Source organism: Zalophus californianus, chromosome 8, assembly GCF_009762305.2.
Source record: "Zalophus californianus isolate mZalCal1 chromosome 8, mZalCal1.pri.v2, whole genome shotgun sequence".
NCBI lineage: Eukaryota > Metazoa > Chordata > Mammalia > Carnivora > Otariidae > Zalophus > Zalophus californianus.
In genome coordinates this window covers 30,751,569-30,777,485 of record NC_045602.1, presented here as the reverse complement: position 1 = coordinate 30,777,485, position 25,917 = coordinate 30,751,569, and the positions used below count along the sequence as shown (strand labels likewise).

The 25,917-nt window shown below is 37.2% G+C and overlaps 2 protein-coding genes across 4 annotated transcripts; one reads left to right on the top strand and one right to left on the bottom strand.

Annotated features, from left to right (window-relative positions):
- Positions 1 to 23: 23 nt before the first annotated feature.
- Positions 24 to 19,770, top strand: CEBPZ (CCAAT enhancer binding protein zeta). 2 transcript variants are annotated; one of them, XM_027622065.2, is made up of 16 exons: positions 24 to 227; positions 2,257 to 3,758; positions 6,353 to 6,506; positions 7,146 to 7,323; positions 8,434 to 8,522; positions 10,496 to 10,549; positions 11,111 to 11,213; positions 11,313 to 11,381; positions 12,938 to 13,004; positions 14,402 to 14,499; positions 15,382 to 15,439; positions 15,717 to 15,910; positions 16,301 to 16,390; positions 18,617 to 18,678; positions 18,759 to 18,840; positions 19,598 to 19,770. In XM_027622065.2, the coding sequence occupies exons 1-16, from the start codon at positions 72 to 74 to the stop codon at positions 19,735 to 19,737; spliced, it is 3,096 nt and encodes a 1,031-aa protein (XP_027477866.1). In that variant the 5' UTR covers positions 24 to 71; the 3' UTR covers positions 19,738 to 19,770. The 2 variants fall into 2 exon arrangements, with proteins under 2 accessions (XP_027477866.1, XP_027477865.1); XM_027622064.2 differs by having other exon boundaries at positions 6,353 to 6,584.
- CEBPZOS (CEBPZ opposite strand) lies at positions 19,396 to 24,480 on the bottom strand. 2 transcript variants are annotated; one of them, XM_027622067.1, is made up of 5 exons: positions 24,442 to 24,480; positions 21,719 to 21,834; positions 20,394 to 20,438; positions 19,765 to 19,849; positions 19,396 to 19,638 (listed from the first exon to the last, which is right to left on the bottom strand). In XM_027622067.1, exons 2-4 carry the CDS (start codon positions 21,831 to 21,833, stop codon positions 19,767 to 19,769), a joined length of 243 nt encoding a protein of 80 aa, XP_027477868.1. In that variant the 5' UTR covers position 21,834; positions 24,442 to 24,480; the 3' UTR covers positions 19,396 to 19,638; positions 19,765 to 19,766. The 2 variants fall into 2 exon arrangements, with proteins under 2 accessions (XP_027477868.1, XP_027477867.1); XM_027622066.1 differs by lacking the exon at positions 24,442 to 24,480 and adding an exon at positions 23,535 to 24,111.
- Positions 24,481 to 25,917: the final 1,437 nt, after the last annotated feature.

Genomic DNA, 25,917 nt, shown 5'->3' with positions numbered 1-25,917 from the left:
CCCTGCCAGAAGTACGTCACTCAGCCAAACGGAAGGAGGCTGTGGGGCCGTTTGCGCGTGCTTTGCTGGTAATGGCGGCCCCCAAGAAGCTTTTGGAGTTCCACGCCAAGCGGCCCTGGCGCGGAGAGGAGGCGGTAGAAGATCCGGACGAGGACAACGAGGAGGATAACGATGAAGCCGAGAATGGGTTCTCTCTGGAGGAAGTATTACGGCTCGGAGGCACCAAGGTAATGGCCTCGGACTCGCGCACAAGGGAACAGAGGCGCGAGGAGTGGTCTCCCGAGTAGCCCGGCCGCCCCCGGGCGGCAGCGTGGGAGGGCGTTCTGCATTCATATCCCAGCTTCGAAATGGGCTCTTTGCGCTTCCCGCACTTCTTTCCCACAGCTTTTTACAAGAGAAGAGTCCTTTGGAATTGAACGTTTTTACGGTGTGGCCTTTCTTAGGATGTAGGTGACCCTCTCATTTCACTGATCTATAACTGGCACTCCCTCAGGTCGGTGAAGACTGACCTTTTTGGTTCCTGACGTCGTGGCATCAGTGTTCTGAACTCCAGTGCTGTTGGAATGTTAACTTCTATTCTCACGGAGTACACGCACATGTTTACGCTCCAGAAGCCCTCTGCTCTCGGAATTTACATCCTAATTAAGGGAAAGAATCAGTAACCAAACTTTTGAATATTGTATATCAGATGCTGAGTAGTGCCACGGAGAAGAAGAAAACAAGATAATCAGTGGGAAGGGCGTAACAGTTTTAAATGAGGTGATCGGGGAACTCATCGAGATGTTTGAGAAGAAAACTGTAGGAAAGAAAGGAGCCGCGCTGTTCTTTGAGCAACAAAAACGTCAGTGTAGCTGAGGCAGAGTGAGGTAAGGGGAGAGTAATAAGAAATGAGCTCAGAGAGGTAAGAATATAGGCCTTTCTCGGAGTTTGATGCAAAACCTTAGAAGATTTGGAGCAAATACGTGATGGAATTTAGCTTACTTTTTTAGCACATGTTTTGAGACTATCGGCGGGGGGAGAGGTAGGGGCAGGAGAAATTCAATTTACGGGGGCAGATTCACAGTTTGCCCTGTACTTGTGTTGTATTTAATTTTTGAATAGGTAGTATTTCACGTGCTACAAAAAGTTATTTTAAAAAGGAGGAGTACTTGGTGAAAAGTCTTCTTTCCCGCTTTTATCTCTAACCATGCGATTACTAACCAAAGCAAGTATCTTTATGTGTCTTTTATATCTTCTAAACACACACGTTATTTTTTACACAAAAGGTAATATACTGTATAATATTTGTGCATATTTTTTCTTGTTGTCTTATAGATTCTTCCATATCATTATACAAAGTTGGGTCATTGGTTTTATGCCTGCATAAATCATAGTTTTAATCTAACCAGCCATTTATTGTGGATGTTGGGGTTGTCAATCTTTTGCTATTTTAAATAATGCTTCAGTAAATAACTTGAAAAGAGATCTTTTCCCACATTTGTGAACATGTATGTAATCTAAATTGATAGAAATGGAACTGCTGGATCAAAGGATGTGTGTCTTGTATTTTGATTTGAAGGTAGCAAGTTGTCCTCCATAGAGGTTGTGCTAGTTTACATTTCCATCAGTCATGTAGGAAAGTGCCTTTTCCTCCTACCATCTCCCCAACCCCACCTGTCACAATTTTATCTTTCTCATCTGACAGAAAATGGATGCATCATGGTGGTTTTAATTTGGATTTTTCTTAATGTCAGTGAAGTTGAGCATCTTTTCACATTTTTAAAAACCACTTTCCCCTTATGAACCATTTGTTTATATCCTTTGCAGATCTTTCAGTTATCACTTCCTTAACTGATGCGTAGGAACTTTTACATTAAATATTAAGCCCAATTACTCTGATATCAGTTGCCAGTATTTTTTTTTCCAATTTATTTGTCTTTTGACTTTTGTATGTTTTTTGTCTGAGAGAATGATAGTTTTACCCGTCTTTGCCTTTAAGGGTCTGCGTTTTATGTCATTTGGAAAGGTTTTCTCTACTCTGAAATTATTTTAATTATGGTGTGCATTCTTCTATTACAGCTTTTTTTTTCACATGTAAACCTTTGATTCATCAAGTATTGACTTGGTTGTAGGGTGGGAGCCCAGGGAGCCCAGACAATACCATGATAATTGAATTTAATTGATTTTTAAACATAATAAATTTCAAATTAACTTTGGAAGTTTTTCTAAACTTTGGATTTGTAATTTATTTTTTAACTTTCTTATGTTTTAATGCAGCAAGATTACCTTATGCTGGCTACTTTGGATGAAAATGAGGAAGTGGTGGATGGAGGCAAAAAAGGAGCAATCGATGACCTTCAACAAGGTGAATTGGAAGCATTTATTCAAAATCTTAGTTTGGCCAAGTATGCAAAAGCTTTCTTGGTTGAAGAAGATGAACCAGCTGAAAAAGAAAATGCCAGCAAAAAAGAAGCAAGAGTATCTAAAGTAGATAATAAAAAGCAAAATGCAGCAGAAAGTGAAAGGACATCACTCGGTAAGGTGAAAAATAAGAAGAAGCCAGAACAACATTTTGATGAGAACAACAGTGTCACACCAAAAGTTAAGAAAGATAAACAACAGGACATCTTTGAATTTTTTGAGAGACAAACGTTGTTACTCAAGCCTGGAGGCAAATGGTATGATCTGGAGTACAGCAATGAATATTCTTTGGAACCCCAGTCTCAGGATGTTGTGTCTAAGTACAAAACCTTGGCTCAGAAATTGTATGAGCATGAAATCAACTTATTCAAAAATAAGACAAATAACCAAAAGGGAGCTTCTTCTACCTGGATGAAGACAATTGTGTCATCAGGGACGCTAGGTGACAGGATGGCAGCCATGATTCTTCTTATTCAGGATGATGCTATTCACACACTCCAGTTTGTAGAAACTCTCGTGAACCTTGTTAAAAGGAAGGGTAGCAAACAGCAGTGCCTCATGGCTTTGGATACTTTCAAAGAATTACTCATTACAGACCTTTTGCCAGACAGTCGGAAGCTACGGATTTTCAGCCAGCGTCCCTTCAACAAACTAGAGCAGTTGTCCAGTGGCAACAAGGACTCAAGAGATAGAAGGCTGATATTATGGTATTTTGAACACCAGCTGAAACACCTTGTGGCTGAATTTGTGCAGGTCTTAGAAACTTTAAGTCATGATTCATTAGTAGCAACTAAAACTCGAGCTCTTGTTGTAGCTCATGAGCTTCTTTGTAACAAACCTGAGGAAGAAAAGGCTCTTCTTGTGCAGGTGGTAAATAAACTGGGAGATCCTCAGAACAGAATAGCCACCAAAGCCTCCCATCTGTTAGAGACATTGCTTTGTAAACATCCCAATATGAAAGGAGTTGTATGTGGCGAAGTAGAAAGGCTGCTCTTTCGCTCAAATATCAGCTCCAAAGCGCAATATTACGCAGTTTGCTTTTTAAATCAAATGGTCCTTTCCCATGAAGAATGTGAATTAGCTAATAAGTTAATTACTCTTTATTTTTGTTTTTTCCGGACTTGTATCAAGAAAAAAGATGTTGAATCAAAAATGCTTAGTGCCCTTTTAACAGGAGTAAATAGGGCATACCCTTATGCCCAGACTGGTGATGACAAAGTGAGGGAGCAGGTCGACACGCTCTTTAAAGTGTTGCACGTTGTGAATTTTAATACCAGCGTACAGGCTTTAATGTTGCTTTTCCAAGTAATGAATTCTCAGCAGACGATATCAGATCGATACTATGCAGCATTATATAGGTAAGTACATTCCATTTCGATAGGTGAATGAGGAATAACCTGATTTAATAATAACATGATTTAATACACAGCACCTACTGTGCCCCTCTATGGGGCAAGAAACTTAGAAAACTGGAATTTAGGCCCCCCCTCAGCAACTTGCTAATCACCAACTTTGAGTAAGTCACTAATCTTTGTTTTCCTGTTGGAAAACTATGTTAAATATTTTGCATACGTTACTTTATTTTTTGTTTTGAGAACTTGCTAAAATACAGAAAAATACCCTCCCCCAAAACATCCATATCCTACCACCTAATATTTCAACCTGAACATTCTGCTATATCTGTTTTAAATCTTTCAAATATTAAAAAATTAGAACTGCAGATATAATTGAAGTTTCTTTCAGTCCCTTCCCCATCACTCACATCCTCAGTCCTACATTTCCTCCCCCTGTCCTTCACACAGCCATTTCGTAATTCAACAGCAATTTTTTGAGTGCCATCTATATGCTGGACATTTGCAGTGCTCTGGATATAGCAGTGAACAAAATTCCTACTCCTAGAGTTGCTTACACTCATATTGAGGAAGACAGATGGTAAACAAGAAAGTCTGTTAGGGAGGGTTAAGGTTGCATTTTTGGAATTTTTTTAATTATTGGGATTAAGATTTTGTTCATTGAATTTTGTTGTTGCCCTGACTCATACCTATTGAGGGATGATACTTTGAACAGTGTGTAAACACTTTGGAACTGTTTTAGTATACCAACAAGCTATATATTTTCTAATTCATTTTAATAATTTTACATAACATATATCTTGTGAGAAATATAATGTACTGATTAATATCTTGAACTTAAGCCACAGTGCCTGGATTTGAGTCTCAGCCATTAGTTTGCTGTGTAACTTTGGACAAATTACTGAATCCTCTTTAAAGCCCTATTGGTAAACACGATTAATCCCATTTTACTGTGGCCCAGTTTATAAAATGAAGAGGAGTGCACCTATCCTGTAGGGTTATTGTTACAATTATAAAACTTCCCAAGGTTGCATAGCTAAAAAATGAGAAAACTGGGACTTTACTGAGTTCATGTGTATGTTAACCCATGTAATCTTCATATGTAAAGTGTTTAGCAGTGCCTCATGCACAGTAAGTGCTCAGCAGGTGTTGGCTGCTATTGTTATTATTACTCCGATGAATTTCTTAAGTTTATTCCTCTTAACACTTCTCCAGTGTTAGAGTAATTTGTGCAAAATCAGACAGACATGACAAGGCCAAGTTAGGTGGCAAATCCAAGTCTGCAGGCTTTGGAGTTCATGATGTCTCATGGTGCTGATTGCACTAGGACACTAAAGAAAATCTCAGAGTCCTTTCCATAACTCTTAAAGAGTACAATTTTTTTAAGTAGTGACTATCTTAGGGTTTTTTTTTTTAACTTTTGATGGTCATGAGAACTTTTTGGACAATGTTTGGAATCTATCATAAACATATTTTCCTAATACCCATTTAATATCTCAGTGTTTAACACAACAGTCTATCTGAGGAGTACATTCTTAAATTCTTTAAATTATTGCTTGCCAAGAGCTCTCTCAGATGGATTTCCTCAAAGGACTTCTAAGCCTTCTTGCAGTATTTCTTTTGGCTTTATTAAGAATCATTTAAACAGAATTTCTGTAATATTATTTGAAATTTATCTTTCAAATGATTTCAAAATATTTTTCAAATGATATGGTTTACAAAAATATGATTTATCAAAAACTTCAAGAACGTGTTCTCTGTCAAATGATGGGGACACACCTATATAAATTCTCAAATGTTTTAAAAAATGAATTGCAAAATGGATGAAAATGTGGAAAATTTTAAATGTGAAGACAAAATTGAATATCAAATATTGAATAATACAGGATATCTCAATATCACCAGAATTATGGAAGTAACACATGGGGGAAAGTGGGTATGCAGAGCAATATGAAAATGCTTCACAGGGTCAGATATTTCCATTTCTGGTACTAATGGAAAAAAGTTAATAGAAATGCTTAGAATACGAAGTAATATTGCACATGAGCATATACAGAGGATTGTGTTAATTCTGGATATATCCTAATGTCTGGAGGGCAAGAGCAGTTGGAGCCTCTCTAGGATTCAGCAGCTAGGATAAAGAGAAAATTTTAAAATTATCATGTTCAATTTTCTACTCTACCTGTGTTCATTAGAATCATGTGAAGGCCTCTGGTCCCCCAGCTAGGGGGTAGTGATACAAGGATAAGAACACCAGTCTAATCCACTGCTTTCATAGGTCAGTTTTCATTATTTGGCTTTGGATTAGCCTTTCTTGTGAGGTTCTGTATCTGTATAAAAATTATGCTGTTATCCTAGAGAATGTAAAACCCCTTAGAAAAGAGAAAACACAAAAAATGTCTTTGTCTTGTTGATATTCCCACCCTCCCCCAAGATCGTCATTCTTTCTGTTTTGGTCATTGACTTCCATTTTACGTCTTAGGTCTCTTGATCTAAAATAAACAGGAAGGTTATCCCTAAGATGAGGTTAGCAGTTGCCTCTACTACTGGTCGTAGAGATATTTTATGAATAAACATTTGATCTTGTTTTTGTTTTATAGGAAGATGTTGGATCCAGGATTGATGATGTGTTCTAAGCAAGCTATGTTTCTTAATCTTATCTACAAATCTTTGAAAGCTGACATCGTGTTGCGCAGGGTGAAGGCTTTTGTGAAGAGGTTACTCCAAGTTACTTGTGAACAGATGCCACCATTCATATGTGGAGCTTTATACCTTGTGTCTGAGATCCTTAAAGCAAAACCAGGTTTAAGAAGTCAACTAGACGATCATCCGGTATATCTTACAACTGCTTTTTAAATCGAGTGGGTTCTGAAATATATTGGTATTTTTCTTCTTAGCTTCAATGACAGTAACTTACTTAGTTCTCTGGAGCATGAACATATGTGAGTCCTGGAGTTGGACAGACCTGAATGTTAGTCCCAGGTGTACAGTTTTCTGGGTGGGCATGTTGCTTGATCCCTTTACTCATTGTAAACTGTACTATACTAAACCGTAATTGTATGAGGTAGTTACAGTTACAGAGCTAGTGGATCTCTTAAACCTGTTTCCTCAGTTGTGAAATGGACATAGTAGCACCTATTTCATAGGGTTGTTTTTACAGAAATTTGAGGGCTGAATGTTTTCATGTAAAAAAGTCCCAAAGTCTCAGGGAATTGTGGCTCAACTTAATTCTCCTACATTTAGAAAAAAGAATATGGTGTCTCATAAGTTTGATTGATGGAATTTTCATGTTTTACCGTTATAGCAATAAGAGGGTCATCTTCCAAACTCCCTCATATAACTGAATACAGACTTCCAGTTGATTAATGCAGAGTTATTAAACCATTGTTTTAGGAGTCTGATGAAGAGAATTTTATCGACATAGGAGATGATGAAGACATAGAAAAATTCACCGATGCAGATAAAGAAACAGATACAGTAAAAGCTGAGACAGAAGAAACTGTGTCTGACAGTCCTAAGGAAACAAAAAAGTCAGAGTCTGCTTCTTGGGTGCACTTTGATAACTTGAAAGGTGAGTTTCTTAAATCTTTAAATTGCTCTCTTGAACTTTTAAACAGGAATTGGATTCTCCTTTGATCTTTTTATTTTAAGATTTAATTTTTTTTTTTTAAGTAATATGCACCCAATGTGGGGCTTGTACTCACAACCTCAAGATCAAAAGTTGCATGCTCTACTGACTGAGCCAGCCAGGGCCCCCCCCCCGCTTTGATCTTAATAGAAATTAACACTATACCATTTTAGAAATCCTCCGTATTCTTTTTTTTTTTAGTAGAGCTTTTATAACCAGATATATTCAGGAACTAGAAGTAAATTTTTTTAGAAGTAAATTTTTAATATAGTAAATCACTTGTCTACTTATTAATAATACTATAGATAGTAACACATTTTAAAGCAATTTTGATCTTAGAAATTAAAGCAGATACCTTTTGGAAATGCAACCTCTTCACTTGAGCTGTAAAGAAAAGCACACTGAACCTTGGGGATCAAGAAATGTGCCAGATCCATTTCTTCAAACTTGTCATGGGATTCTTGGTCAACTTATTTCATCTCCCCAAACTTCAGTTTGCCTGTGAAGTATGGAAGCAGCCAGGAAAGTGTTTAAAAGAATCCATCAATTTCCCTGAAGGCTAAACTGAGAATAATCCTTTAGAAGGATGATGAACATGTGCATTGTAAAGTTGACAGTTTGTGGTAATGTGTTTTGAAAGTTCTTTGAAGATAACATAAAACTTGTTCCAAGTGAAAATTATTCCTGGACATAATTTAATAACAAATATTCAGTGCACTTAAAGTTCCAAAAGAATTTAGACCTATTTAATCTTCAGGCTAGTTGTCATTTTAACCCTTCTAACCCAGTTGACCCAGATTTGGGCACCTTTTGCTGCCTGGTTTATTCAGTAGCAAATGCTATCCCGGGTACCATATCTAATTCTTGTTGGGGCTTGGAATGTTTAGTCTAGGTAGGATGCCTGGCTAACTAAGAATGTTGAAAATTATAATTCTATTACGTATGCATATATATTATAGTTATTGGTGACAACATTAATGGTGGTGGTTTTAGTGAACTCTTGGGCTAGGAATAAAGCATTTGAGAATTAGTATTTTTTGTTGTTGTTCTCAGGTGGCAAACAGTTAAACACATACGATCCATTCAGTAGAAACCCTTTGTTCTGTGGAGCTGAAAATACAAGTCTTTGGGAACTCAAAAAGGTAAAGTAATTTTATTAGTGCTTTTTATTTGCCCTCATGGATTTAACAGCTTGAAGTTTCCATTTTGCTCATATATGATCAATATAGTTTAGTTATTTAGACATTAGTTAATTGGCATAAGGGAGCAATCTGAAGCATGTCACCCAGCTATAATGCTTTATAACCTATATTTCTGTAGCCCCTGATAAACATTAAATTTACACATTTATACGTTTCTACACTTATATGTAGCAAATCTTAAATAATGTGGATGCAAAATCAGGATGTTATACATGGCTATAAATAAATTTTGCTTTTTGTAGGTAAATTACTGCATATAATGGCTCTGTAAAATGGGTAAATTTTGCTTTATGCATTAGATCTCCCTGAGAAGTTTTGTGATGATAGAACTATTTGCAAATAAAATTACTTTTTAAATGCATTAGAGGAACCCATATTTCCAATAAACTTTCTATGGTATCTTTGGAAAAGCAAGTAAGTGTCTTACCTCACAGACTCCTGTGGGCCCCTTGACACCTTTTCAGTGAGTCTGCAAGGTCACAGCTACTTTAATAGTGCTACTAAGGCACATTACTTGCCTTTGTCACTTTGTTAACAGTGGCACTGATGATACTAAAGAAATGCTGGCTAAAACTGCTAGTGCCTCAGCGCAGATAAGGGTAGGAGCCATCATATTCTTCACTGCCATGTACCTTCAGGGAAAAAAGCCAGTATCACATAAGAATGATGAAACAGAAAAAATTAGTGATTATCTTGACCCTAAAGTACATGTCTTTTTCATAGTCTGTGTACATACACAGACGGAATTCATAACATACTTCTGCATACCTAAGTATGAGGTGGTCTCGTGTCTTGGGAAAAGTACCTGTGTAGTTTGTTGTAAACTTAGCTGCCTTTTTCATAAAAGACTGGTTGATAGACTGGTTATTTGGGAGACATTTTCTTGAGTGAATGAAGTGAAACTGTTATTTCAAGCAAAACTGCTGACAGTATTTGCTGTTAGTGATAAAATTCAAGCTTTTAACCGAATTAAAAGCTTGGAAGTCTTGTAAACACTACCTTGAACTGGACACTTCCTCAATATTGTAAAAACTTTTCTGATAAAATCAGTGGTGATACTAACAATGTGATTTTTGTGATAATGTAACCAACATATGGAAGAACTACGTAACTTACTGAATCAGTATTTTTCCAAATGACTAAATGCACAGTGTTACAAAGTCATGGTTAAAAGATCTATTCAAAGTAGACCGATTAATTTTAAGTAGCAAGTACCAAAAGCTGATTGATATGGTTTCAAAAAATTCCATATTGCAACTAATCTTCAGTTTGGGTGTAGTATCAAAGAAGATAATCCACAATTATGTGAAAGGTTATCAGTTAACCCTCCTATTTCCAACTATATATCTGTGTGAGGCAAGATTGTCTTCATATACTTCCAACTAAAAAATGACATGGAATACAGAAGCACGTATGAGAATCCACTGTCTTCTATTAAGCCAGACATTAAATAGACTTACAAAACTGAAATAATCCTACTCTTCACTAATGCTTATTTGTTCTGAAAAACTAATACTTTTCATAAAACATTTATATTAATACATAATAGACTCATTGTTATTTTAAATTGACTATAAATGTTTCAAAATTTCTTACTGTGGGTGCCTGGCTGGCTCAGTTGGAAGAGCATGGGACTCTTGCCCATGCGGTCATGAGTTTAAGCTGCATGGGAGGTGTAGAGATTACTTCAATAAAAACTTAAAATTTCTGTTGTAATTTCTAATAAGGTAAATATCAATAGATATATCCCACTTAAACTAAGGAAGCTCTTGAAGTCCTTGACTTTTAAATGTATAAAACACTCCTGAGACCAAAATTTTGAGAATCACTCTTTAACGTATTGGCTTAAGTTTCAATTCTTTGGATCTACAACTGTAGTAAGAGATGACTTTCCTCTCTTTTTTTTTTTTAAGCTATCTGAGCATTTTCATCCCTCTGTGGCCCTTTTTGCAAAGACAATCCTTGAGGTAAGTCTAATATTCTAAAGTCAAGAAATAAGAAAAAGTAATCCAGTTTTAGATAATAATTGGTCATAACAGTGTTTTCTGTCCACAACATAGAATCATAAACATGTTCTGCTGTTGGAAAGGACCAATGACTTGTTTAATACAGTACAGCAAGTAATTCTTCCCACTGTGTGGTGAATAGAAATACAGGATATTAGAAAATTGCAACAATTATTTATTACATTCTGGTTTTTCTCCTGAAGAAAGACTGCCCTCCCCTTTCCCATTTGCTGTGTTGGCCACATCAGTGTTTGGTTCCTGGTTAATAGATGACCTACAGTATTACTGTTGTTTACCTATTCATAAAATCAACAGTGTATCATAAAATATGTATTTATATGTATGACTGTTTAAATCTTCAAGTAAAGAGGGATGAGATGGATATTTGAAGGGTCATTCATGGCATATATGTGCCTTTGATGCATTGTAGTAGATGGTGTTTTGTTTGTTTGTTTTCTTATCTGGATGCATATATATAATTTGAGTTAAGTTCTTAATCCTCCCAACCCCTCCACCTTTCAGGGAAACTGTATTCAGTATTCAGGGGACCCACTCCAAGATTTCACATTAATGAGATTCTTAGATCGATTTGTATACAGAAATCCAAAGCCACATAAAGGCAAAGGTATGCTTCTATTTAAGTATTTGGTTTTCACTGTTGACATTTAATAAATAAGCATACAACTAGGTTTTATATTACACTGTCTTGATTTTTACATTTCAGAAAACACAGATAGCATTGTGATGCAGCCAAAAAGAAAACATTTTATGAAGGATATTCGTAGTCTTCCTGGTAAGTATAAAGCCTAGGTGGTTGAAACTGACAAGAATAGTACAAGTCAATAACATAAATTGTACTATTCTTTGCTCCATTTTACCAGAATAAACGTAAGCACCAGAGACATTATCCATCTTTTGTTCCCAGAAATGTGTATGCATTCTTAAGTTTACTATGTCTGACTGGGTCTTTTATTTTTTTAACTTTATTACAGAAAATTTCAAACATATCCAAAATAAATATACAGATAGTATAACAGCTTCCCTGTAACTATAACCCAGCTTCAACAATTAGCAACATTTTGCCATTTTTGTATCATCTATAGCTTTATTAGTGACCCCCCATATATGTAACTATCTTTTACGGTTAAAGACCATCTTTTTTTTTTTTTTTTTTTGAGGGGAAGAGTGTGAGCAGGGGGAGGAGCAGAGGGAGAGAATCTCAAGCAGATTCCCCGCTGAGCAGGGAACCTGATGAAGGGCTTAATCCCTTGATGCCACAATCCTGAGATCACAACCTGAGCCGAAACCCAACAGTCAGATGCTCAACCAGCTGAGCCACCCAGACACCCCTATAGTTAAAGACCATCTTAAGCTCTCTAATACGGGTTTAGCAGAAAACCCACAACTAGTTTTTGTCACAGAGCATCATTTTAAATTAGTTGATAACTTTTTATGGGTACTGCGTACCCATCTTGTCTGACTCTTGTTTCTATATTCAGAGCAAACATTTCTTTATATAATAAATCACAGCTCCTTTTCATTCAGAGACTAGGGTTAATTTTACTTTATTAATCATTTAATTTCCAACTGATTTATTTCACAGAGGTCCAAAGATGTAAATGGACTCCCCCAAAGTTAATAGAGTTAGAACTTAGAAGCCAAATCCAGTTTTAATCAAGATGAGTTAGAAATTTTTATTGTGGGGCGCCTGGGTGGCTCAGATGGTTAAGCATCTGCCTTCGGCTCAGGTCATGATCCCAGGGTCCTGGGATCGAGTCCCGCATCGGGCTTCCTGCTCCTTGGGAGCCTGCTTCTCTCTCTCTCTCTCCCTCTGTCTCTCATGAATAAATAAAGAAAATCTTTAAAAAAAAAAAAAAAAAAATTTTTACTGTGAAGAGAGAAAACTAATATTCTTGTAGTTTGTTGGTCTTGTCCCTTAATTTTCATCAGTATTAAGTAAAATTGTGGATAATTCTGTTTAACTTTACTTCCTGATCCAGAATGGCAGGAGTTACTGTCTTTTTTCCCAAGATGATGAAAAGTTTAAAGTGATTATTAAGAGAATTCTTTCTTTTAAAATTGGAGTCCTGAATACAGTTGGAGGACAATAAAAACTATGTTCTTTCACTGTGATGCATGCATTGATGGCTATATATGTCATTGTAGCCAATGAACAATTTCAAATGCTTGGTCTTCTGCACTCAGACTTTTCCAGAGATTGTCCTTTGCACTAGAAGATCCCTCTGTCCACATTCCTTACATTTTAAGACTTTAGAATTATAGGTATGCTGTATGTAGTCTTAAAAAGGATTACTTTAATAAAAATATTTTCTTAATCTATTTTCTCAGTGAACAGTAAGGAGTTCCTTGCAAAAGAAGAAAGCCAAATACCAGTGGATGAACTATTTTTCTACAGGTAATACACTTAATGCAGTTTCTTTCGGAGAACTATTAAAATTTAAATTTTTAGAAAAAAAGATTATAAATTTTTTAGATTCCATAAAATGCTTCATTAACATAGGTCTATCTTGAAAAGATCTAAAGATATGTCAATTGGGGTGCCTGGGTGGCTCAGTTGGTTAAGGGGCTGCCTTCAGCTCAGGTCATAATCTCAGGGTCCTGGGATTGAGCCCCACATTGGCTCCCTGCTCACTGGAGAGTCTGCTTCTCCTCCTCCCTTTGCCCATTGCCCCCTCTCCCCACCCACCCCTGCTTGTGCTCACTTGTTCTCTCTTTCTCTCAAATAAAGCTTTAAAAAAAATGTGTCTGCTCATTTTTATAAATCGTTCTGTTTGCTAATCTTAACATATCTAAGTGAAACTTAAAACAAGTAAATTTGTGGGTATTTTTAATAATGTAGCTTAAATTTTATGACTCTTGACTTTGTAAAACCTAATCTGTAATTTCTTACTTTTTGTAATATAGTAATTGTCTTACAGGCTTTAAATCTGTTATCAGTCTAACATAATGATAAGCAACTCATGAGTAATTTGTCCAAAATACGACTCTAGGCAGAATTAGCAAAATTCACTGTGCTGTTACATAGAGAAGTCCTAAACTTACTAGTATTCTTATTGTTATCTGATTGGTTAATTCTGTTTGTTTGTTTGTTTTTAATATTTTGTGTGAAGAATTTTGAGGGTATGATCCCATCTGCAGAATGCTAAGTTTTACTCTACCCTAGTATTAGAATGGGTGTGATAAAATACTGTGATTAGATGTTATCTAGAGCCACATTTTGTCTTATTTCTAACACATCATTAGTGTTGACACTAAAACAACCTTTTACTGTGTCATTTAATCAAGATGATTTGAGGTGTTTTTATGAAAAACTAAGTCCTAAATCTTTGAAATTTATTTTACTTCATGTTCAAAAGTTGCTATTTTAATTCAAAACTTTTGTTTATAATAAATACAAATTTTAGTCATTTATATCCAACTGTTTTTAGACTTGTGTCACCGGTCATAGGTGCTTTGATTATAGCAAAATGGGCCCTTTATTGTTATGTTAATCACCACACATTACATCATTAGTTTTTGAAAATGGGCCCTTTAATACAATTATCAAGTGTGGACACCTGGGTGCTCAGTCAGTTGAGTGTCTTATTCTTGGTTTCTACTCAAGTCATGATTTCGGGTTGTAAGATTGAGCCCTGCGTCAGGTTCCATGCTCAGCAAGGAGTCTGCTGGAGATTCTCCCTCTCCCTCTACCCCCCCACCTCATGCACGCGCATACACGCATGCTGTCTCTCTTAAGAAATAAAATCTTAAAAAATAAAAAATAATCAAATATATAACATGCATTTTTTTCAGGTATTATAAAAAAGTTTCAGTTAAAGAGAAACAAAAACAGAATGCAGATGAAGAAAGTATAGAAGATGTGGATGATGAGGAGTTTGAAAAGATGATTGGTAATTTGTTTTTGTTGACTGTTTAATTTGTAAAATAATCTTTCTGTTTAATTATAGAACCATGGAATATTAGTGGTAGGGGTGATCTTAGTTTTAGAAAATCATTAGGTAAGAATACCACGCACATGACAATGGAGGATTAAAAAATATTTTGGTGGCATGTGGTAGGTCACCCTCACTTGCTCCACAAAGATTTAGGATTATGGGTGGGCAGTTTGAGGGAAAAATAAATTTGTATTTACGTGGCATATATTCATTCTTAAGGAATGTACTCATCCAATCTCTTACAGAAGAGAAACCATTTTTATTGTTCCTAATTTCCTTGTACTATTGGTAGCAGTAGTCTGCTGTTTCATCTGTTTCCTCTGTGATCCACTGAGCTACAAAAATTTTAATCTATATTTAGGCTGAAACAAAAAGGGAAATTAGAAAAGTTTACATTGAGTTTGCTTTTTTTGCACATTGTATTATTTCCAACACTGATAAGTTTTGGAGGTGGGAAGAGTGTTCACTCTACATTTGCAAATGTTGGATAATCTCATGGATAAACCTTAAGGTAACTTTAAGAAGGCAGATTAAAGGATACTAAAAATAAGCACTTAAAAGGATTGCAATTGCTAAATACCATTTTGATGTTTACCCTCTTTCCATCAAAGAGTTGTAGAAAGAAATTAACTGGAATCCATTTTAGTTTGGGGATTTAAGGTCAGTATATTCACAGGCTTATGTAGAATAAAACATATCAGCAGTAGTCCGATCATGTCATTTTGGTGTTACTTATCGTAAACAGCAGAATGACTATGTTAATTGGTTCAGATAGAAGACTTGTCAACTTTGTTATTCCTTGATACATCTGACAATTTGTATATTATTCTCTGACAGACACATTTGAAGATGATAATTGTTTCACCTCTGGAAAGGATGACCTTGATTTTGCTGGGTAAAAAAACAGTTTTGTTTTTTAAAAAACTTTTCTCAGCATTTCCCAAATTGTTTTCCTCAGAACAGAATACAGGACTCTGATGTGTAGTAGAAATTTATTGAAATAAGCTTGGAAAATGGATATAGTACTTTTATTTTAGACCTTTATAATGCATGTTAGTATATTAAATTGAGGTTCTAGGCTGTAACTTTGTTAATAGCCTAGTATTAGGCTAATCACCAAAAAACACTTTAGAAAACAATGTTCTCTACTACACATTGTTGTTTTTCTTCAGCAACATGAAAAAGAAAAAAAAAGGTGCTAAGGGAGACCCAGAAGATGAAGACTCAGAAGGCAGTGATGATGACCTTGATAACTTGGATGATGATGAAGTTTCTTTAGGAAGTATGAATGAAGAATTTACTGAAATTGATGAAGATGGAGGAGCATTCATGGACGTGTTGGATGATGAAAGTGAAGGCATTCCAAGTAAGCATTTTTAAAATAAAAGGCAAAAAGTATATTTTCCTTTTTTCCTCAGTGTAGGCTAGTTTTCCTGTTGAAGCATTTCTTAAATATTACTTTGTATTCAAATTAATAATCAGGTTGGCTAGAAATTTAAATAGGACCTTTTCCCCCCACTTACTTGGAACTGAAAGAGGTTGATTTTTGAACTTCTATTTTAATCAACAGTTGGGCTCTTTGGACAATACCTGTTGAGCTCTTAAGTTACCCTTTTTTGTTGTTGTTAGAATAGTAATTATTTCTCAAAGTTAATCAAAATATTCATCATTTATCTTAGCCCTATAGCAGTTCTGTTGTTTTTAAATTGCCTAATAGCATGTTTATGTTTTTGTTTTTGTTTCGCGGGGGAAATAGAACTTGATGATGAAGTCAGCTCTAAAATCAGGACAAAGAGAAGCAAGAGAAAAGGTACAAATGATTTTGACTTTGCTGGATCATTTCAAGGTAAGAAAGTGTCTTTAAAACCTAAGCAGTGGCTGTGTAAAAGTTACTAATTATCATTTTGGGAAATTTTCTAAATTGGTTAGTATTTCATTTTTGCTTTTATAATGGATAACAGTTTCTTCTATTTTTAATATGTGAAAGTTGTTTCCCACATTATTTTTCCTCATAACTTCCTTCCTCTCATTTAACTATCTCTAGATCATCTTTAAAGTATTGTAAGAGATTATCTTTTTAATGTTAACACTTGTAAGATGCTAATAAAAGAAAAAGGTACTGACTATATCAGGTGACAATTTTAACTTTTTTGATAAAAATGTAGAAAGCATTATAAGTATTTTATTCCTGAAACCTATGATAAATTCACAGGCTTGCTCTTTTTTCATGCTTTGAAAGTCATTTATACCTGCAAAACTTACAAGCTCTTTCAAATACTAACAACGATAGTCCTCTTAGATGATTTACCTGATACATAAATTATAACGTTATTTTTCAGATTCTGTCTTCCACTGAGTGATGTACGGTCACACTTTAATAGTAGCATATGCTCAAATATAAGACAGTTTTCCCTAAAATCATCTCCAAAAAGAAATGTTGCTTTATTCTTAAGTCCTGCTGAGCCTGTCATATTAAAAGATGCTGTTTCAGTGACCTTATTTTGAATAGTAAAGTACTGTTTCAGAAGACAATAACCTGAAAGGTGTCAGGTCTCAGCTGACAGTAGTTTGGGATGCAGATTAAAGGATACCTGACAGAACTGATTAAAACAAAAGGAGGCCACGGAATTTCCAACACTGATAAGTTTTGGAGGTGGGAAGAGCGTTCACCCTACATTTGCAAATGTTGGATAGCCTTATGAATAAACCTTAAGGCAACTTTAAGAAGGCAGTAACCGTGCTTACTAGTTAATGTTACAGTTATATACCTATAAGATGAATGAAAACTGAAAAAAAAACTTTCCAGGTGGTATACACATGGGAATTTTAGCTTAGGAGAAAATATTCCATAATAGCATCATATGCAGTTCCTGAATAATATGCACAAAAATTAAAATGAAAGGCTCTAGAAACTAGTTATCAAAAATGGTTCTGGTATCCATGCAAAGGCTTTACATGATTGTTCGTAGCAGCACTGTTATTAATAGCCAAAAAGTGGGAACAGCCCAAAAATCAGACATTCACTGATGGATAATGGAATATTATTTAGCAATAAAATGGAATGAGATTCTGATACATGCTGTAAGATGGATGAGCTTCAGAAATGTTATGCTAAGTGAAAGAAGCCAGATACAGAAGACCACATATCATATCCTGCTTACATGAACTAGCCAGAAAAGGCAAAGCCTTCTTGCAGCGAGGGCACATGACTGCAGATGGGCACCAGGGATCTTCTGGAGTTGATGGAAATATTCTAAAATTGCAATGTGATGATAGTTGAACAACTAAGTTTACTAAAACATACTTAATTATACCCTTAAAAACACCTGAATTTTATGATGAATTTTACTCCCTACTAAAGATGTTTTTAAAAAATGGCCCTAGTAGATGCAAAGAATTTGAATAACACTGTTCCAGGAAAAGTGAAAATGGATAAAAGTAGTATTTTTAGTTAATATATTTTTAGATAATGTGATTTTAAACGTGTGAATTAAAATTAATATTAAAAATAGATGTTTTAGTTTATTTTGAAATGTTTATGTGTTCAGAATTACAGGTTCAGGAGAACCACTTTGAGAAGTATAAACAAAATTTCATTTATAACATAATAAACATACTTTCCATCAATTTCTTCACAGTTGGACCAAAGAATAAAACCTGACTTAAATAGAATATACAGTTTGCCTTAAGGATTCCAAAATTCAACCATGGTTGACTTTGTAGTCAGTCTTTGTGGAAAACGGTTAAACCTTGATCAGTGGCCAAATTTGAAAGTTAGGAAGACACCGGTGTCATCTCGAAATTTTATTAGGGTACTAACTCTTAAATTCTACTTGTCTTTAAATGCCAGCTACTTAATGGTGCTAGAAGATAATTATAATTCTGTATTTTAACCCAAATGCAACCTTTTTATTACAAAACCATGTTGAAAGATTGTTGAATCACTGTTGTACACCTGAACCTAATATAACATTGTGTGTCAACTATACTCCGATTAAAAAAAAAAAGTGTATTTTTCCAAAATCATTGGAAATGATTACAATTTAATAATCTAGGCTTATACTTTTTTTAGGACCAAGAAAAAAAAAGAAAGGAAATTTCAGTGACTCCAACCTATTTGTATCTGCTGAGGAGGTAAGACTAATACACTACTTTAAGAAGTTAGCTATTCCACATTGTTTTGAGTTTTCTAATAAATGTATCTCTGTTTTAAGTTTGGCCACCTATTGGATGAAAATATGGGATCCAAGTTTGATAACATTGGCATGAATGCCATGGCTAACAAAGATAATGCAAGTAAGTAACTTGAATTTTTTTTTAAGATTTATTTATTTATTGGGGGGGTGGCACAGAGGGAGAGTGAATCTCTAACAGATTCCCTGCTGAGCACAGAGCCAGGGGCAGGGCTCCATCCCACAATCTTGAGGTCATGACCTGAACTGAAATCAAGAGTCCCCACAATGTTGAGGTCATGACTTGAACTGAAATCAAGAGGCGGACAGAACCAACTGAGCCACCCAGGCACCCCAAGTAACTTGAAATTTTTAGAGGTTTTTAAATGGCCTTAACTTACAACTTCTGAAGATGTAAATATATTTTGGAGGACCGTTTTTAGTAAGGATGAATAAAATGGTTCCTTATAACCTGGAAGGAATGGCTTTTTCATCTGTTCTGGGAGTATATAGTCTTTATGTTACACAGTTACTTTAGTTTTTTTAGGGAGGCAGGCTGTTTTTATATAATGTGAATTTGTAAGTACTTTATAGACATTTTAATTCTGATATTGATAGTTACTGGCTTCTGTTTTGCCAGTGAAAGTGTTCAGGAGAAATAAAATCTTCAGAGCATTTGTTCCTTTCTTCTCCTAGTCTTTTATTTGTTAAACGGTAGTCTTTAATAATAAATGCCAAAGGAAAGCAACAAACAAAAGCAGGGAATTTGCATAGGGGATGGGAAATGACTGTAAGCCATGGCAGACCAGAAGTTCCTGTTTTGTTCTGTGGGGCCAGGAGTCTGCAATGTGGTGTGCTCATCTTTCTTCTCCCCCACAAAGGTCTCAAACAGCTTAGATGGGAGGCTGAACGCGATGACTGGCTACACAACAGAGATGTGAGAAGTATCATCAAGAAAAAGAAAAATTTCAAAAAGAGGCCAAAACCACTCAAAAAATTAAAAAGCAAAGGAGTTTTCTAAATAAATTATAAATTAAATTGTACTTACTCCTAATTTTTGCTATTCAGCCATTTTTCTTGATCTTGCTCTCTGACTCCATACATTCCAGACTGTTCAATGGATTTGTAATAAACTATAAATAAATATAGCTGTCATTTATAAAATCATGTAAAAGTGTTAAACTGTATTGAGAGAAATCAAACCTCTTTTCCTTATTTCTACATGGTAAAATGAAAAAGATAATACATATTTCATGTACAAGCCCTCTGGCATCTGTACTAATCATTGTAATGAGCACTATTAAGCATTACTTTATACCAGATTATTGTACTAAGTGATTAATAATGTCATCTTTTTTAATCATTACAACTCATAAGGGGGACATTAATACCACTACTGGACAGAGAAAGAAACAGCTCCAAGAAATGAGCAAACCAGAGGTGACAAAGTTTTAAGCTGTGGTTTGTCACCACCACCTCAGATGTTTCATTCCAAAGTTTTTAACCACTGGTAACTACTCATCTCCAAAACAGAATTTTCCCTGTGTTCTCAGAAGGAGCTAAAATAGGGATAAAGAGTAATTTTTCTTGGAAATTGACATCACAAAGTAGAAAGTCCTTTAACCCTTAATTGGTCATAAATTACTTTAAACTTTATACTCTTAAGAAAAAACCTACCTTCCAAGATGAAGGGAAATTTCTTGCTCATTGTTTGCCTGAAATCTGATGAAAAAAAGAAGTCTTAAAATTAGACATGACTAGACATTCATTGTATTAAAACATGGAGCCATAATTTAGTGCTACCTTTAGGGTCTATGAGCTAGGAATCCTACAGATGAGAAATGTGGTTAAGGCCCTTCTGGTAATCAGGAACTCTCCTGCACAGGGTATAGGGTGCACTTGTCTCGCCTGTTGCCCCCCATAGTTATTTTGGAGTTTTTCAAATTTGGCCTGTATATATGATGTAATTTATTTAGAAAAGTAAGTTTTCAGTGTTAATGTGTAACTCCCTTATGTAACTATGAAGTTAGATCAACTTCAAAAACCGGGTAGAGTCTTATTTCTAATTCCGTAGCAAGGTAAAATGGAATCTGTAAAACTTCTTTTTGGATTCCATTTTACCTTGTTACGGAATTAGAAACTTGAATTTGCTTTTATATACTGTTTGGATGTTTTCTTTTATACCCTTACACTTCGGAAGTGACTTTGTGAGCATCCAGCAGCATCCTGGGGCACCGTGTTCCAGTGAAAAACCTTAAGAGGATAAATGACAAGTCTCAAAGATGGCTACCACCCCCAGGACTACTATTACCAGCTCCAGGGAAAGAGAAAACAGCCCTTCCTCATTTTAAAAGTTGAGGGCTCTAATATAAGATTTCCCTCCAGAATGTGTCACAGCACTCTCAGTGACAGCCAGTGGCATGGGAAAGGTTTTAAGTGCCCAGTTACTGATAACGGAGGAGGAACTCTGATAGCCTTTGAAACTGGTTACTTGACAACTCAGCTCTGCAACCACTACTCAGTCTACCCAACAATGAGATATAAGCAGCAGGCTGAATTTCTTCACCTGTGTTCCCAAATTAAGCCAGACCAGATACTTGCTCTATGCCCCAGATGAGTAAAATCCATTGAAGTGTGAAACATTTTCCCTAGTCTACAAATAACATTATTTAGGGAGAAGAGTCATTAAGTCCACAATAATTAACACCAAGTTTCTTCTTGGGTCCATAAAAATGGCTAATACATATATTATTAACATATAATGTTCTGTTTCAGGCGTACAGGCCTGTGCAGTCTTACACAATACACAGCGCTCACCACAGCACATACCCTCCCCAATGTCCATCACCCAGCCACCCCCTCCCTCCACCCCCTCCCCTCCAGCAACCCAAAATGCCTAATACATTGAAGAAGCAATTTCTCTAAAAATGCTGTTTAGTAACTCAATGCATTAGCAAACTGCACACCCCTCTAGAAAACATTAACTTCTGAATTAGGATTACCTTGGCTTGTGTTCATCTTATTAAACAAAAAATATGCTCCAAAAATGCCCAAGAGTTCAACTACTAAAACTCCTTTAAAGATCTTCTTTGCCACTGGTTCCATAGTGCGGGCCATCCTAAGTTCAACAATAACAAATAACATGTAAACCTGAATGAGCATACACAAACTTAATACCACTTCCACAAAAACAGTCGGAATGATTCAGGGATAAAACCCTGAAGTTACTGTATGCTTATTTGTATTTGATATGTCCCACATTCCTAGTTTTCAATCTCTACCCCACACAATGAACCAAAGACGCCACTGGATAAAGCACAAAAGGGAGATGAAACTGAAAAAAAGCACTGTAAAAAAGAACTTATGGAATTGAGATTTTTTAATTGCCTAAGAATATAGAATATAGATAGGGTAAATCATTTTTTTTTAGCCAAACTAGGAATTAAGATATGATCTAACAGTCACCATATGTGAAAGCTCTTTTTAAGTACCTACAAAGGTAAGGTTATTTTATAAGTGGTTGTATATGTTTCATAGCTGGAGTTTTCATTTATTTATACAACATATATTGAACTATGTTCCACAGCCCAAGCATTTTATACAAAGTTGAGCAACAAACCAACTTGTTCCTGAGGAGCTGCTATTCTAACAGTAGTTGTCAAACTAAATAACATCACCCAAAAGACTTGTTAAAAATGCACATTCCTGGGCCTCAATCTGCAGTTCCCCAGTCCTGTAGTTCCCCTAGATTCTGATTCAGCAAATCTAGGGTTAGCATCCCAGTAATCTGCATATTTGCAAGCAACTCCCAAATGGCTTCTATACGAGAGGCCCTGGACCACATTAGAAAAACTGACCACCATCACCCAGTAAGTGGCAAACTAGACTTTAGATCTTAATTCTCTTCCTGTAACTAAAACAAAAGCTAATCAAAAAAAGGGTTTGGGTCTTCATTCTCTTTCTCCCAACATAAAAGCTGAACAAGGGAAAGGGCTATATAATAAGCTAAAAAAAAATAGCATATATGACTTACTGAATATATGAAATGTAAATGCAAGTTTTTCTCTGCCTCCCTCTAACCCCAACAACAGGAGAAACCAGTCCTTTTTAATCTCAGGATTTTGATACTGCCCAATGTATGCTCTTTGTCATACTGTTCTCTGCCTCTTTGCAGAGAGGGTAAGATCTATAATACTCTACAATCCCAGCTCTCTGCTCACCGCCATTCCCTCTTGACTCCTTTTCACAATGCCTGAGAGTGGGGTAATTAAATACTCTACTTTTGTAGGATTATCCTATTAATCTCTTTACCAGGTGTCCCTTCCCTCCAAAATTCCCTTCCCTCATTTTGATAATGCGATCACCCTGGGAACTAAAAGATTAAAACTTTATTATCTTAAAAAAAAAATGAAGCAGAGGAAGTTAAGAACCTAAGTATAACCAACAGGCAGTTGAGTGGGTGGGAATGGAAAACTGTTTTGCTGTTTACAATGCTGTACCTGACAGGAAGTAAGTCATGATCAATACAGGGACCTCTCTTGGGGTAATTTTTAATGTGCAATGGGTGAAAAAATGTTTTTAATTAAAAATAAGCCTGCCTGCAGCAATATCCGCAGTAAAAGGAATCCAAGTAAAATTTGGTTTTGTTCGGAGGTGAGGTTAAGAGTTCAAAAAATAAAGTACAAATAACACTGCTACAGCATTTACCTTTTAAAAATATATATATATACACATTTTACATTACAAGTCGCTAAGCTTCAGGCAAGGTGTTTATAACGACTACTAAAGCCTAGTTGATAAAGACCACCAAACGCATACCTGTCCACGACAAAGTTGGCTTACTAGCTGGCAGAGAAAGAACAAGACTAGACGAGAATTTGGAGAAGGATGGAATTTAGGTGAAACTTAAAGCAGTGCTCGAGGCACCTGGGTGGCTCAGTCGGTGGAACCACGGACTCTTGATCTCAGGGTCCTAAGGTCAAGCCCCGCATTGGACATGAATCCTAATTAAAATAAATGAATAAAATAAAATAAAATAAAATAAAAGCAGTCCTCGAATGGGCTCGAAGAAAAGCAGCGCTGTGTGTCATGGGGTTCACATCACACTGGGCTGAGAAGCTGATTCAGAGTGCACAAGCTTAAAGGTGCAATGTTGCGTCCGAAAACGCTTCATCTATGCACTGCAGTTGGAAATCGACGCGGCTCAGCATCGCAGGCAAAATGATTCGTCAAACAGCAAGGTCTCTCGCACTCTAGATGTTGGAGAGCAAGGTTTCTCAGCATCCCTGGGTTTAATTAGCTAAAGCGCTTTTTCCAGGTTCCCACGGTCCAAAACCAAGGCACCAGCGAGGCTTCCGAGAGCTGCCTCAGGCTGGCTACCCACGATCCTCAGGCCGTCGCGGCTCCCCGCCCCCCGGGTCCCCGGTGCACCCCGGCGGCCCCCCGCGCTCTCCCGCCTGCCCGGGCTCCCCGGACGCTCCCGCCCGGCCCGCGGCCAACTCGCGCGGACAACGCAGGCCGCACCGCCCGGCCGCGGCGACAAGGTCGCCAAGCGACCCGGAAACACTCGGGCCTGTCCCGCGCCCTCCCGCCGAATGGGTATAGTAACACCCAACTTCCCTCCGTATGATCCCAGAACTTTAGCAAGGCCCCCACAAAACCTGCCCCACTCCGCTCTGTGGAGAGCCCGAGTCAGGACGCCCAGCTAGAAGCCCTGCTCTCTTACCTGAGGGGCTTACACGCACGACTGCGCGTGCGCAAGGGTTGGCACGGCCCCGCCCCTCCTGGCGTTGGTCCCGCCCCACGCCAAATTACCTTTTATCGTGCTCTTCTTACTGAGAGCAGATCCAGACTGCGGGCTATGTCCGTTAATTTATTTAATATTCACAAAAACCCTATGTCATAATAGGTGCTATGAGTGTCTCATTTCACAGAGAAGGAAAGAGCCCTGCCTACAATCACAGAGTTAACAAGAGACAAAATTGGATTTGAACTTAAGACACTGACTCGAAAAACCTGTGCTCAGTTATTTTTCTACACTCTGCAACCCAAAGTGTGATAGTCTCCAAGAATCAGCAATATGGTCATCACCTGGGAGCTTGTTAGAATTGCAGACCTGTTTCAGTAGGCAGGAGTAACTGACCTGCCCCAACCCTAACCCTGGAATGCAAACGCTCAAGATCCCCAGTTCATTAAGTCCTATTCATCCTCCTCTAAGTCTCCAGCACCCCCCCCCAAAGGCTCCTTTGGGAGGCTGTACATTCCCCAGTGTGACCCTGATTTGCTAACTCCAGCAGAGGGATGCAAGTGACCAGAAAGAAGTTCCCTTGCTTCATCATGCCCAAGGCACAGAAGTTGGCCAAAGTCCCAGTCCTCTGTAGTGGTCATAAGAGCAGGGGCAGCAGGGATCTCTTCATTAATAAGTACCTGGGAAGTTTGCTGTCCATTTTCCCACGGAAAGAGAAAGAGCAACCTGTCTGGGATCCTCAAAATAAAGCTCTCTCCGTCAGCTGACAAGAGGTTGCAGAGATTAGATGACCCATCGTTTCTATTGACAAAAGGCACCTACTGGAGAAGAGAAGCCCAGGATCCTGGTGATGACCCAGCCTTCCCTTCAGATGGCCACAGGACACAGAGCAGTGGCACCTGCAGCCTCTGGCAGCACTGTCCCTGGGGCAGGGGAAGTGGGGGCAGGACCCCCACTCCCCGTGCTGGAGTGGGGTGCTTCTCCATCACCCCCAGTCTAGGATGCCAAAGTGTCACCAGTTAAACTGCCCTGGACACTGAATGCTTCCAGCATCCACTAACTAGACTTCATCCCTGACTTCCTGGTGTTCAACTTCTGAAGAGGGGAGCCAGTTTTTTAATAAACTCCCCAAAATACCGAGAGGTTACACCCTCTCCCTATATGTGGGATTCCAAAGTAAATTTCAATCCTATACTACACTAGGAAGTAGCACTTCTCTTGGTAAAGAAGAGGGGAAAAGCCCAACTTAATCCTGAAGGGGCACTCTACTACATAAATAGGAGGATGGCGTAGCAGGCACCGATTTACCTGCCCCTAAAAATCAGCCTTGGGCCAATTGGCACACAAGAGCCATATGCTGCTGCTTTTTTTTTTTTTCCGTGATTCATTGGTTGCATATAACACCAGTGCTCATTCCATCAAGTGCCCTCCTTGATGCCCATCACCCAGTTGCCC